Source organism: Cherax quadricarinatus, chromosome 21 (assembly GCF_038502225.1).
Source record: "Cherax quadricarinatus isolate ZL_2023a chromosome 21, ASM3850222v1, whole genome shotgun sequence".
NCBI classification, from domain to species: Eukaryota; Metazoa; Arthropoda; class Malacostraca; order Decapoda; family Parastacidae; genus Cherax; species Cherax quadricarinatus.
In genome coordinates, this window is record NC_091312.1 from 25,599,230 (window position 1) to 25,615,227 (window position 15,998).

The window sequence follows — 15,998 nt, forward strand, 5'->3', positions numbered from 1 at the left end:
TATTATTACTCTGGAGCCTACTACTGCAAATTGAATTGTTTGCCAGAGTAATAACACTCAAGGTAATTTATGACATTCAGCTAAACTCCTCGATCATTACAGATTATATATGTATCTGCCAAACTGCCAGAAGCACTTGTAAATAAGTCAAAGCTTGGCAAGTACAATATCATTCAGTGTACATTGCAAATTGTTCCCTTAATATTCTTATCTACGTTCATGTTATCATAATTAATCTACTCAGACAATTAACTATTCTTATGACGTTGAAATTAGTTATTTATTTCTCTCCAAATATTATTCTTGATGCTGGACACAGATATCAAGTTATTTTATACATCTTCCTTCAACACATTATTTTGCTAATTTATCAACTTTGTTACGTTGCGATAATTCTGTGTGATAGAATCTATAAGAATTATACAATAATTCTCTTTTCTCTGATTTTTTTAATATATGTACCTGACTTCTCCGGTGAACATGTTGGTAGAGCACTAAACCCGTTCAGGTACAGAATTTTTCTTAATGTACTGCTACTACAACTACTACTATAGATACTGCTTCTACTACTAATAATAATTATAACAATATTAATAAATAATGTATATTTCCAAGAGGGTTTATTTGTTCCCGTTGACTAGCGCTCGGTTGGTAACGCTCTCACACTAACGTCCGGGGTTCGATCCCCGGTACGGGTGAAAGCATTAGGATGTGTTTCCTTAAGACACCTGATGTCCCTGTTCACCTATCGGTAAAATAGGTACCTGGGTGTTAGCCGACTGGTGTGGGTTGCATTCTGGGGGGGGGGGGTAAAATTCGCCTAATTTGCCGGAAATGCTCTGTATAACAAGAGGTTTTCTATATAGTATATCACTGATGTCAGATATGTACATATAGAAATAAAGATTTTTATTATTATTAATATTATTATTAAAGTTCAGTTTATTTCGGGTATTTCCAATGAAATTTTGACACAGTAATTAAGGATACTTTGTATACTGAATATACCACTACCTGTTATGTCGAACACGGTAGTAAGAAATTAGAAAAAGAAATAGTCAAAGGTTTTCATGGAAATAAATCCAGAAATATACCTAAAGTTAAGATAAAGTTATAACGAAACAAAACGTGATATGCAAATTTTCTAAAAAACAAATAATCGATTTCAGGAAGTATTCAGCATATGGAAAACCATCTAATTTTGAAAGTTGTATAATTTCGTAAATGTTTGCAATCGTAGGTCACACAAAAGTGATGCCGTAATGTCAGAGGGCAAAACCTTGATAATAAGAGATCAAGAGATGATTATTCACTCAGCTCTAATGTGATAAAGGCAGGAGAGCATGAAATTGCATGTTTTCTCTCTTTTTTTTTTGAGTGGGGGACTGTTAAAAAATGAGTCGTCAGGTGTCAATAAGCGATGACACAAAATTATTGCGATGTAGGTAGACATATGAGGCTAATGTATTATCGTGTAGATACGTGCCTCACATTAACTAAAACTAGTGCAAAGCTTAGGTTAAAAATTACTGCATGACAGTGTCTTTGATTATTTTAGAGTTTTGGGGAACATCGATGTTGAATTAAACTACAACGAAGATTAGTAATAATGGTAGAATTACCCACAAAATATAACGAAGATAATGTAAAGAAATATACAGCATGGAAAGTTAGGCGCTGACCTTCATATAACCTTAAAGGCAGGCAGATCTCTGGTGCTATTGTGAGAAAGGTCAATATGGAAGGCACTGTTTATTGACACCGTGATAAACGCTACCCGTGATCCTCACAGTGACGGCGTCGTCCAGCAGCTGCGCAAGAAATTATATGTAATAAATCCAAGCAAACTCAAGAGGATAAATTATATACTAGGAAATGGTTATAATCATAACCATGATTTTTAAAGAGGTGGACGGGTAAACCAACGGAAGTCCTCGGTCAGATGACCAAAAGCTCCAGCTGTGGGTCATCATATGGCTAAGATCCGCGTCAGGATACAGCTGTCCTATTTCCTAACGAACATTATACCTACCTACCTCAAGAGGATAATTAAAGGTTCTTGCACTATACAGACTGGACAGGTCCCATCATTTCTGTAAGTTAACTTCCCAGAATCTACAATGTGAGCTGAAAATGAACCAATACTTCCTGAGGGAAGTATTTTTCTTTCATACTTACGTTTATTTGAAGAGTCTTAAAATAAAAATAAATGTTAATTTTAATCGTGTGATATACTTAATTGTTCTTGTGAGACTTTATTTTTATAAGTTGTTAATACTTGTACTTGTGGACCTCCAAATGAGGTTTTATATTTAGTATATCTTTTATATATCGTTAGCTCCCTGTGTGTGTTTCTTAATGGTTCATATTTTCCTGCAATATTTCCTTTGCAGCTTAGCAAGTCTAGACCAGGTCGACAGGAGATAGGGGGCGATAATCCCTAGAACCTTTAACAAAATAAAAAAAAATGATAATCTTTCCTCTTTCCGTATTGCAGATGTTGGAGTGCAGGCGGTAGTTGGAGATGCGGCGGTGGTGGCGATGGGTGGCGTGTGCGGGAGGCTGGATAGCTCTCACCTACACCTTCTTCCTTGGCTTCGTCACCATCGTCTCCCTGACTGATCCTTCTCTCATACGCACATACCAGCCACCCCTTGACAACATGGCGGTGCGTATACTCACGGTGCTTCTAAGGTGGCAGTAGCAGCCGCGAACATGGGCGAGACGACCCATTTATTATTACAGAATTAGGGCTACGTTATTCATATTATTAATTATTCCGCTGTCATATTTTATTTCACCGTATCGTTTTATGCAATAATTTGAGTGTCTCTTCGGATTAACCTTAACGTTTAAAAGTTTTTTCTTCAAATTTCCAATATATGTAGTATACAATATATGTAGTATACAATATATGTAGTATACAATATATGTAGTATACAATATATGTAGTATACAATATATGTAGTATACAATATATGTAGTATACAATATATGTAGTATACAATATATGTAGTATACAATATATGTAGTATACAATATATGTAGTATACAATATATGTAGTATACAATATATGTAGTATACAATATATGTAGTATACAATATATGTAGTATACAATATATGTAGTATACAATAGTTCCTTTCAACTCTTATTCCAGTTTTTAGTTTTCTAGTATTGCTTATTAGTCTCTTATTACTATCACATTCATATTGCATTTAGTGTTTTTATTTTTAATTTTAAGTGTTCAATTTATTTATGACTTGGGTCTTAATGGATGACTCGCTCAGCGATTAATTAATGATTAAAAACTTTTTAAAAATCATTCAGAAATACGGGTAATAAATAGGTGACCTCTAACAGTGTTCACGAGGGAGATTAGTTTCTCCGGACAGTCCCTGGTGAGGTATGCCGTGATGCCTACGTCAAACTACGTGCAGTAAGCGCCGACAGTCTGACTGACCAGGGGTATCAAACGTGAGGCCTGGGTTGCGACCGGGCCCCGGGGAGGGAGGGGGGGGAGGGTTAAATGGTCCCGGGAACAGTCCCTGATCAGCGGCATCACCAACAAACAGTATGTCTGATGTGGCAGTCAACCTGGTGGCCTGGTTGGCAGCGTGGGTCAGTGATCCCCGGAAGCACTTTAGGTAAGAGTACTATTAGCGATATTGTTATAGGTAGCATTAATTAGATGATTTACAGTGTGAGGTGTTTAATGCTAATTGACGTAGAAATATCGATAATGTGATTCATCATGAATGGTAGGTTCATTAATAATGATGGCAATTATAGCACGCATGATATATATATATATATATATATATATATATATATATATATATATATATATATATATATATATATATATATATATATATATATATATATATATATATGCAAAACAACCACTGTGAAAGAATGGAGAAGTTCCAAGCGCTTTCGTGACTACTCACATTATCAAGGGACAATGAAAGTAAAGCATCAAAGGAAGGTATATAAAGGGGTAGCCCACACCTCACTATCAAATCCCACAACAACGAAACACCTGACGCGAGACAGCAGGCCCGCTGGCCGAACTAGACAGGTCCTTCATACAACCCACCAAGAAATTATTATTTGTCCAATGTATTATTAAATTCTTCCCAAATTCTATTAATTATAAATGGATCTAATTTATATAAACCAAAGGAAATATTCATATTATTGTCAAAACTGCTTTTTATGAAACAAGATTCTATTATATTCCTGTCGACCATGGACTTGCTTGATACTACTTTCTCAACTTTTTGAAAATCAATTGTATGGTTAAAATCACTTACATGAATAAATAGAGCATTGGAATCTTGTCCAGTTCTAATGCTATATTTATGTTGTTTTAATCTTAGTTCGAGATTTTTATCAGTTTGACCGTAATAAACTTTATCGCAAATTTTACAAGGAATCTTATAGACACATCCGTCAGCATTTTGGGGGGGAATTCTTTATCGAAAGTTTTTTTTTTACTCTATCAAGATTTTTGAATACAACTTTAATATTAAAAGTCTTAAGAAGAGAAGGCATATCAACCAAGTTTTCATGGTAAGGGAGAACCAACATATTTTTAGTTGAATAAGGCTGGTTGTCCCTTTTTGGATTGTTAAAAGTATTTCTAGCAATTTTAAAAGATTTATCAATTATATTTATTGGGTATTTCAAATCATTACCTATTTCATAAATTTTGGATATTTCCTCATCTATGAACTCTGGACTAAAAATACGTAAAGCTCTCAAAAACATTGATGAGAAAACAGACAGTTTAACTCTGTCTTGATGGGAAGAATAATAGTGTACATAGGAACAGTTATTTGTAGGTTTTCTGTAAATTTTAAATTTGAATTCATTATTACCCTTAATAATTAAAACATCTAGAAAAGGCAATGATTTATTTTCTTCAAATTCAACAGTAAAATTTATAGAATGGGCTAAGCTAAGACAGAGTTAAACTGTCTGTGAGTAGTCACGAAAGCGCTTTGAACTTCTCTATTCTTTCACAGTGGTTGTTTTGCATATTTTGAAATCACCTGTTTACTGTGATCTTATTGCATATATATATATATATATATATATATATATATATATATATATATATATATATATATATATGTATATATATATATATATATATATATATATATATATATATATATATATATATATATATATATATATATATATATATATATAATGAAATCACGAAACAAGTGGTTTTGAATCTTTTACCAAACTGTGGCAGGCCAGGGCTCGATCCCACGACATATTGTTCCGCCTCAAGAGACAACACAGTGTACATGTCACCTTATTCACTCAGCCATCAAACAGGAGACGGTTAAATTTAATCCTTGAGCATACCACTGCCACGAGTGTCCTCAGATCACGAAAAACACCTAGCTCTGCTGGATGCGCGATCTTTGTAGGATCGATGGCTAAGTGGATAAGGTAACATGTACGTTGTGTTGTCTCTTGAGGTGGGATAACCAGATCATACTTTTAACGGTGTAAGTTTAAACTAAAGCAGCTTATTATTTTGGAATTGTGTGCTTAAAGCAGTAGTGGAGTGTTGTTAAACCAGAGCAAGGTATTCTCAGTGGTGTAAACTTATACCAGAGCAAGGTATTCTCAGTGGTGTAAACTTATACCAGAGCAAGGTATTCTCAGTGGTGTAAACTTATACCAGAGCAAGGTATTCTCAGTGGTGTAAACTTATACCAGAGCAAGGTATTCTCAGTGGTGTAAACTTATACCAGAGCAAGGTATTCTCAGTGGTGTAAACTTATACCAGAGCAAGGTATTCTCAGTGGTGTAAACTTATACCAGAGCAAGGTATTCTCAGTGGTGTAAACTTATACCAGAGCAAGGTATTCTCAGTGGTGTAAACTTATACCAGAGCAAGGTATTCTCAGTGGTGTAAACTTATACCAGAGCAAGGTATTCTCAGTGGTGTAAACTTATACCAGAGCAAGGTATTCTCAGTGGTGTAAACTTATACCAGAGCAAGGTATTCTCAGTGGTGTAAACTTATACCAGAGCAAGGTATTCTCAGTGGTGTAAACTTATACCAGAGCAAGGTATTCTCAGTGGTGTAAACTTATACCAGAGCAAGGTATTCTCAGTGGTGTAAACTTATACCAGAGCAAGGTATTCTCAGTGGTGTAAACTTATACCAGAGCAAGGTATTCTCGTACCAGTTCACTAGCGTAACTTAAAAAAAATCGCTAATGTCTTTGCATCATAAGTTACCATCTAGACCTATGTAATTAATTTTATTTTGTATAGTCATGTAAACTTGTGCAATGTTAATTAGACAGGCACACAAAAAGATTTCCTTCATTTATGTAGGAGAAAATTGGTAAAAGTGAATCCGTTGAGAACAATGCACCACATATTAGGCTAAAGAACTGGTGTTTGAAAGTCTCTACAATATATCTGCAACTTTTGTTGGCAGAAGAATAGCAACTGTATTGGGAAATGGGTCTCGTTAAATTCCTAAAAGCGAAAAAAATATCCAAGGCTTCTTTCTTCAGTGCAAAGACCCGTGGTCCTTAAACGACAGTGAACGTAACTAACATGAAACTGGAATTGGAATCTAAATATGCAGCACTGAATTCCTCGCCACATTAGTTTTACCGCCCTCCAGTGTCCCTCCCCAGGGGCTGGTGACATCAGAGTCCTTGTTTATGTATTCGATTTCTGCAGCTATAGTTGCCTCCCGCGACCCGGGGAGCTGTCGGCTACCTCTGTGACAACAGTGTTTGTGGATACTTTGCCTCAGAGTCTCTCCTAGTGTTTTCTCTGTTCTGAAGTTTGTTATTCTTAAAGCATAACACACTAACTTATTACTTACCCTCAACGTATTAAAACTTACGGACTTTATTTTTTATACCTAAATATGCAGACCGTCTTCTACATAGAGGACTGTATGTCTCTCAGTATATATAACCTGACAGTTCACTTTAATCCCTATTTGAAGGAGCACCGAATAACCTTACTAACATATTACGTATTTCAGAGCAAGGGAGCGACAATAAATGCAAAATAAACATTTTCAAAAGAATTTCTTGAAGAGTATTTGGTATACGAATGCTAATAGAATGCAGGAAAACGTATTTTCAGGGTCATTAAAGAGAGAAAATGTTCCAACTCTCGCTGCCCTAGGAACACGTGAATGGTTTTTCCAGCGAGGTTCATTGAATTACGTGAAGATGAAGAATTAGGCAAGGCGCTTCAACAGTTACTGTCACTAGTAAATTTTTACACCTCAAGGGATGTGCCGTGATGCTGGTGACGGAATCGAGTGTGATACCTTGAGATTTTGTCTCCTGAATCTTGTTCGTGAGAGAAGTGTCCCAATAGTGCTAATCTTCACACCCTAGATCTGTCAGGCCACCAGCCTCTATGAGCAGCACATATAGACCTCGTGGTTGATTTTCCCACAAAAGCAGACCTCACTAGCTATGAAGGGTACAGAGGTCCTTATAACCTAAAGGAAAGTAGCTCTAGTGTATTGAAAATAAATGTGTATTACCATTCGATCTCAGTGCTCTATAAATTCTTAAATTTTTACCCTTCAAATACAAGAATGCTACAGGTGTTATTCCTTGTCTCTTGCTGCGCATCTGGCCATTCTTTATAAAAATACCAAAAAGTGTCCTTCAGGCCTGATCCACTTTCTGAACGTGACGAAAAAAATATATTTCATTGTGTTTGCTTATTATTAAATTACTGTAAATTTATCTAGCATATTGCGCTTGTTATAATGAGGTTAAGGAAGATTCCCAACACGATGTTCCACAACTGAGTTTAGCCCCGGTTCTTCCCCCCCTTCTCTAGTCCCCCCTCTCTCCCCTACTCTTCTATCCATACTTTACCTCCTCACCCCCTCAAGGGCCTTACCTGAGACTAAGTGACTAAGAGGCCATGTAAGCTCACAGAGTGAGATATAAGCCAATAAGAGGCAAGAATACAGCCAACTCAAGAGAACTCCTCTCTCCATCTTTCCGTGAGAAGAATGGCAGAGGCACGGCCACTTTTCTTGATGTATAGGACTATAGAGGAGTGGCTGTAAAGGATTCATTTGCCGTACACTGCTGTAGCGACAATAACATTAACCTCATCACCGTCATCCAGGCCAGGAAGGATCCGCAACACAAGCATTGCTAAGTTATCCGGCCTTTACCACTGAAAGCCGAGAAATCAATCTTCCTGAAGCTCATCAATTGCATGCACATTCGAGATTACATCCGATATGGCATCGAAGGAAACAACGACTGGACAAAAACTGAAGAAGTGGCGCTGTTTCCCCAAGTACCCAAGAACACTGAAAGCAAGTTTCACAAATTGTATTAATGTTGGTATAATTACCGACAATATGTTAGGTAAAAGGGCACAAGTGCAACTACTGTGACATTTTACTGTGACAACGTTTCGCTCTCCATGTGAGACCTCTACCCACTCTACCTGAGGTATCCCAGCGAGTGAGCACGTCCCCTGTATATCCCAGTGCTTAACAGAATAGGGAATAGCATATGAAGGTACAAATAAAAATTGGAACTATGGCTATAGTTTACTTAATAACAAAAAAGGGCTAGAATACAACATATCCTGATGGAAATTTACACAATATAACAATTTACCTATGAGACTTATTACCAGGGGGAAGGGTAGATGTTATCAGTAACACGGACTAGTACTCACTCTTAATTCACTGACCAGCTGACCCGAGATTCCCAATGCGTGGTCCACTACACACGCGGCTGTCCAGAGCTCTCGCTCCCTGGACCTGTCACCAACAACCCCTTTGCTCAGCTGTTCCCTGGGCTTATATCGTAGTCAAAGTACCCCCTCCCCAATGGGGTATGTACCACGTGTTACGACCTGACGCCGAGGTCTGACGCCGTTAAGAACAAAAGACCTCAGACGTGGGCGTGACTACCCGACATTTGCTAAGGCAGGTGTGACCATATAATTAGGTCTCCCTAGAGACCTCACAAGCCCATCTGAACTGCATCACATCCAGGAGCTTTATCAAGCTCATGGAGAGCGAAACGTTGCCACAATAAAATGTCACATTAGTTGCACTTGTGTCCCTTTACATAACAAGTTTCACAAACATTCCTGGCCCTGCAGGAATGAGTCAACATCCGACACTGCCGCACAGACCCACAAGATATCTGGCAAGAATAGTACCACCATCTTACTCCCTGTTGGAACTACTGCCGGTACATCACTACACGTTTGATTGCATTATCTTCCGAAACAGGATCCAAAAAGAGCGAAGCTACAAATGTAACCTCCGCTCCATCTACGAAGGACTATTCAATAGGATGATTCAGTATACCCACACCCCATCCTTCAACTCCTCGAGATCTAGCAAGATGAGGAAGACTTCAGCAAAAACAAAAAACACTTCGTATTCACATATAAGGAGACAGAGCTCTTCTAAAAGCTGCAAAATAAACTCCTTGAAGACAAATTCTGTGACCGAATAATGCATGCACAGCACTTGCGTATCTTTTATGGAGACGCTTCGCGAAAATAATTATTAGTGACGGTGGAGAACATAAGGATGTCCTCCACCGTCTCCAATAGTTATTCTCTATATTAGGTACATAAAGCCACTGGTTGGCGAAGCTTCTCTTCAGATAGGAAGTTCGTCTGTCTCGCGCTCAGCAGACGGAGGATCAAGCCTCCACCAAGTCTTGCGCTGTATAACCCACAAATAATCCAAAATCGAGTGACCCAGGTATTACACGGGTGTTTTGTCCATGTACTTGTCATTTTTGTATTCCATTAGAATAACACCTGTGACTAGTTATGAAAGTTATTCAACCTTGGCAATCCAGCCTGAAGCTAAGCTTTCCTGCTGATTGCCTAGTTAACCAGACCATTGTTTACTGGACCTGATGCCCAGATAGGTATCACAACCTAGCTGATCTGGGACATAGTGAAGGCAGTGGTTCAACTTCTTAAAAACTCTGGAGTACGGATGTTGACACTGTTCTCTAATTGTGCTCATAGCGCCCCTGCATTTCACTGGGTATATTTTACATTTCTTCCTATATTATTCCATCCAGTAAGATGTTATGACAGTGTGCAACATTGGGAAATGGTACTATAGTATCTTCCATGTATGCATGATCAGATATTTCTTTCTCCTTCCCAAAGAAAACATTCAAAGTATCTTGAGACATTCTTAGTAATTTAAATGTGTTATTAACTATATGGGCAATAAACGTCCTCAGTATATTTTTCAGCTTTGGCGTCTCTACTGTTTTGAACGGAGCTACAGTCATAGAAAAATATTCTGGGGGTGATTTGAATGACACTCATATAGTTATTTCTCTTGTTTTGGAAGTTCTCAATGTCTCACTGTCAAATTTCTGGTCTTTGCTGCATCGGATGTGTTATGTTCTTTAAAAGATGGGTTATTCAACATTATTATTCTGAAGTATTTAATATGTTTATATCTTTCTGTCCATATCTTAGCAGCTGAAATTATTTCCATTAAATTTGACCCATTATTTAGAGTTATTTGTTTGAAAGTCCAATGGTGTTAATAATCCTGTTGTTGGAGCACCATAGACAACAATGAAGAGAGCTGATATAGCAAATACTTCAAGGGTCAATTACTGTACTCACGAAGATACACTAAACCCAAAGGCGTCACAGAATGCCTTAACTGATACTAGGGAGAGAGGAGACATAAAAAGCCTTTGGGGATAGGGAAAAGATGGTGAGTGGTGAGAGGAAGGGGAGAGGTGGAGAGAGGTGAGGGGAGGGGGAGAGGTGGAGAGTGGTGAGAAGGACGTGTTCACTAATAACGTAATTAAGTCAACATATCAAGGAACTCCATTTACCAATTAATGAGGTTTCGTTCTCGCTTTGTGTGCCTTTGTTGAGTCAAGGTGTTTCTCTCCCTCCAACGACCCAACAAAACAGCCCACCATCACCCCTTATATGGGTCCCGTGTACATAAGCCCGCCTCAACTGTACACACACACACACACACACACACACACACACACACACACACACACACACACACACACGCACACAGTCAGTCCTAGGACCAGTGCTGTTTCTGGTATTTGTGAACGACATGACGGAAGGAATAGACTCTGAGGTGTCCCTGTTTGCAGATGACGTGAAGTTGATGAGAAGAATTCACTCGATCGAAGACCAGGCAGAACTACAAAGGGATCTGGACAGGCTGCAGACCTGGTCCAGCAATTGGCTCCTGGAGTTCAATCCCACCAAGTGCAAAGTCATGAAGATTGGGGAAGGGCAAAGAAGGCCGCAGACGGAGTACAGTCTAGGGGGTCAGAGACTACAAACCTCACTCAAGGAAAAAGATCTTGGGGTGAGTATAACACCAGGCACATCTCCTGAAGCGCACATCAACCAAATAACTGCTGCAGCATATGGGCGCCTAGCAAACCTCAGAACAGCATTCCGACATCTTAATAAGGAATCATTCAGGACCCTGTACACCGTGTACGTTAGGCCCATATTGGAGTATGCGGCACCAGTTTGGAACCCACACCTAGCCAAGCACGTAAAGAAACCAGAGAAAGTGCAAAGGTTTTCAACAAGACTAGTCCCAGAGCTAAGAGGTATGTCCTACGAGGAGAGGTTAAGGGAAATCAACCTGACGACACTGGAGGACAGGAGAGATAGGGGGGACATGATAACGACATACAAAATACTGAGAGGAATTGACAAGGTGGACAAAGACAGGATGTTCCAGAGATTGGACACAGTAACAAGGGGACACAGTTGGAAGCTGAAGACACAGATGAATCACAGGGATGTTAGGAAGTATTTCTTCAGCCACAGAGTAGTCAGTAAGTGGAATAGTTTGGGAAGCGATGTAGTGGAGGCAGGATCCATACATAGCTTTAAGCAGAGGTATGATAAAGCTCACGGCTCAGGGAGAGTGACCTAGTAGCGATCAGTGAAGAGGCGGGGCCAGGAGCTCGGACTCGACCCCCGCAACCTCAACTAGGTGAGTACAACTAGGTGAGTACACACACACACACACACACGCGCGCACACACACACACCCACACACACACACACACACACACACACACACACACACACACACACACACACACACACACCCACACACACACACACACACACACACACACACACACACACACACACACACACACACACACACACACACACACACACACACACGCGCACACGCAAGGCGAGCTAAAATCATTAATTCAAAGAGAAACTTAAGTCGTTATGGCGAACTAAGAAATAACTTTATAAGTGTAAGAGTATCATAACATCAGTTTACCTGGAGAGAGTTTCGGGGGTCAACGCCCCCGCGGCCCGGTCTGTGACCAGGCCTCCTGGTGGATCAGAGCCTGATCAATCAGGCTGTTACTGCTGGCTGCGCGCAATCCAACGTACGAGCCACAGCCCGGCTTGTCAGGTACCGACTTTAGGTGCTTGTCCAGTGTCTGCTTGAAGACTGCCAGGGATCTATTGGTAATCCCCCTTATGTATGCTGGGAGGCAGTTGAACAGTCTCGGGCCCCTGACACTTATTGTGGTATATAATACTGTCAAGTTGAAGAATTAGGAACATGTGCAACAACTGAGTAGCTTTAAGTAAACGTTTCGCCAACCAGTATCTCACAGAATGGGCGAGACTCACCAGTGGAAGTAGGTCATGCCCGAGAGTTGGGCCACTGGTAGTAAGGAGTTGTTGGATGTCCTTTGTATCAAGATTCCACGGCTACTTACCACCACAACTACTTACTACTACAACTACGTACTGCTAGAACTACGTATTACAGCAACTACTTACTATTACAATTACTTACTACCACAGCTGCTTACTACCATAACTACTTATTACCATAACTATTTACTACCGCAGCTACTTACCTACCACTGGCCCAACCCTTGGGCATGGCCTACTGCCACTGAGGAATTCGTTACAAGTGACAATGCGTTCATCAGTTGCACCTCACCTGACTCCAGTGTAAAAGCCCACTGCCTCCTGCCAGTGCTGAGAAGTGCAGCAGACAAGTGAAGCAGTACCAGCAGCTACACACACAGCAAGAGCCATTCTTGAGCTTCCCCAGTGCTCGGGCTTCGGCCCAAAGCTGGGGTGTGGCTCCAAAAAGATCCTGTAGTGCTTGTTACCTTTGCACCTCCTAACATCGTCTGCTGCTATGCAGCTGCCTCACCCTTCGAGCCCAGTGTGGGCGGGGTTTGTGGCAGCCCAAGGTGCCTAGCTTCTTCCTCCGAGTCCCGTGGTGGCGGGGAATGGGGCTGGGCCTGGAGACAACTGGTCTCAGACGATGAAGAGGTATTTGTACCTCCTCCCATGGAAGACACTGGTTCTGAGACACTCCCACGACAGGAAGCTAAGGCCGGGCTTTCTCTTGGAAAAGGCCCAGGCCGGGCGATTATACCGGCGAATCTACAACAAAAGCTGCCAGTCCTTCAGATTCATCGAGACTGTGGCACTGAACACTTGCTCCTAGGCTGAGTGACTGATTACCCCATCTTCTACCTCTCCACTCTTCTGTATTGTACTGATAAAGCCACTGGTTGGTGAAACGTCTACCAAATACAGATACCCAGATGTTGCATGTGTCTAATTCTTTATAGTGTAAGAGTACCAGGACTTTTCAACGATCTTCCATTAGGACAAATACCAAAAGATCCCTAGCTATTTTTAAGAGGTAACTGACTGACTTTTCGGTCCAAGCACTATGTCAATTTCTAACGCATTCTCTTGTCTGTACCTTGAATTTGAAATCTAGTTTGTATTTTTATCGTCATTAAAATTTTCCATTTGTTTGGCAATGACCTTTTTGGTGCTCCTATCCTGAGTCACTAAAATCTGAATTTTATGGAGGAAGACAGTGCGTACGAGGGCGGCTAATATAAAATTTGTATAAATTTATGAACGTCGACGCACCTTCTTGACGAGCAGTACAACTCCGTTATACTGCAGGAACCTGCCTGCCTCCTGATGGCAAGAATATCTAGTTTCCACGGTGCCCGGGATGACTGATCTAGGCACGTTCACCAGTGTACTCAGGTCGTCGGAAGAAGAGAGGTAGAGGGATTGGGAGAGAAGAGAACAAGAGGAAGAGAGAGAGAGAGAGAGAGAGAGAGAGAGAGAGAGAGAGAGAGAGAGAGAGAGAGAGAGAGAGAGAGAGAGAGAGAGAGAGAGAGAGAGAGAGAGAGAGACTTTCAAATGAGCTGGTTTAGGTAACATCTCTTAGCTTGTAAATAAAGTTAAGAATCTTAAACCTAACCTTGTAAAACCCCGTGTAAAAGAAGAGAGGGGCAAAGGGAAAGGAGTGGTATTTGTCAGACCTCGGGTTCGATCCCCGCCCATTCCAAGTCACATTTGAAGGAAACGGGTTTAACCTCGGTACAAGCGGAAACACTGGACCTGCTGTGTTACACCTGTTGTCCCTGTTCACTTTGTATTAAGCAGATATTCGAGTGTTAGCCGACTGCCGTTGACCAGATCCTGGGGAAAAGGATCAAAGGATCCCAGTGGAAATAAAAATGTTTTGAGGGTTGTCTTGGTCAATGTATTCCAAAGCTCACATGGAGACAGAAATGAAAAAAAAACAAAACAATGTGAGCCTGTATATTTAGACCTCTGAAACAGGTCTAAATCTACTATTAATAGGCTACTAGCAGTTTTTATAAAATTTAAGTTACTTACATTTTATTATTTATAACTTTATTTCTGTTGAATATAGACACGACACGTGTTTAAAACAGGATTAACCTTTAATAAGAAAAAATATGCACACCACAGTGACGAAACATCGGGACCCAAAGAAACAAAACATCTGTGGAAAATTGCATTTACTTGGATGTAACTCATTATGTACACAGCAGTAAATGAATAAGGATAATTATTATTTATCAATTAGACAAGTAGGAATTTGGGACACCTAGGTCGCAAAAAATGTCCCCCTTCGATACCTACAACTGTCATATCCACAAGTTGCTCTGGACATATTAATTACAAATGAAATGTACATCACCAGGAATGCTGGTAAATATATAAATTTGTGGACTGTATATTAAAATTAAAAAAAAGATTATATATATACACACACATAACAGAAAGAGAATATCTTAATATCACTTACCAATTTGACTGGAGACCAAGTTGCATCATACTCAGAAAACCTCACTAACTAAATTTATGAAAATACTGGCCAGAATTATAACATAAATCTAAATAGCTTATCTGAGGTTCCTGGAGTTGTCTTGTCCAGTCGCCTAATATCTCAAGCTATGCAGGAATGCACATCCAACAATTTCGCCTCCTATTTGAGAGGTGTCAACCCAATTTTACCTCTAGAGCACGAAAATTCTTCACATTATTAATAAATGTCTGTTACTCTCAATTCAAAACAAACAACAATGGCGAGTCTCGTCTGCGCAGGCGCAGCTTCCCATTTTTTATGACATAAATATTATTAAATACAGTATGGCCATCTATTTACATATAACTACTGTATTTCTGGAAAATATATACAGTATTTTCCACAACATCATTTTCGGCTTTATTGAGTAAATTTGGATTATTTTTATCATCCACTATGGCCATTGTATTCCTATAATAACCACATAATGCAGTCACTGTAAAAGTTTGAATATGTAAAAACATTTACAGGCTGAAATTAACTTGTGCAAATTGTGAGTCAGTAATACAGAATCAGATTATATATAGAGTTTCATAAGAAAGTGTAATTAATATGCCCAGTAGTGTTATATGAAAACTTGGTCTATGGGTGTCAGGAAAAGATGGAGGTACAGAGTATAAAATACCGACATAGTTGAAAAAAGAAAGACGAATGCAGTGTTACATGCGATCCTTTATTGACAATGTTTGGCTCACACGGTAGATTACTGTCCCATGCTAGGCCCAGATTACTTTAATTAAAGCTGTCC

General features: G+C 39.6%; 1 protein-coding gene across 1 annotated transcript in view; it reads left to right on the forward strand.

Moving 5' to 3' along the window:
- Nucleotides 1–2,475: 2,475 nt before the first annotated feature.
- The window catches only part of LOC128689106 (WSCD family member AAEL009094), a 35,335-nt gene continuing 21,812 nt past the window's right edge, over nucleotides 2,476–15,998 (forward strand). Inside the window, exon 1 of the mRNA XM_053777228.2 lies at nucleotides 2,476–2,668. Coding sequence (XP_053633203.1) covers nucleotides 2,525–2,668 — 144 coding nt within the window. The 5' untranslated portion in view covers nucleotides 2,476–2,524. The remainder of the gene's footprint in view (nucleotides 2,669–15,998) is intronic.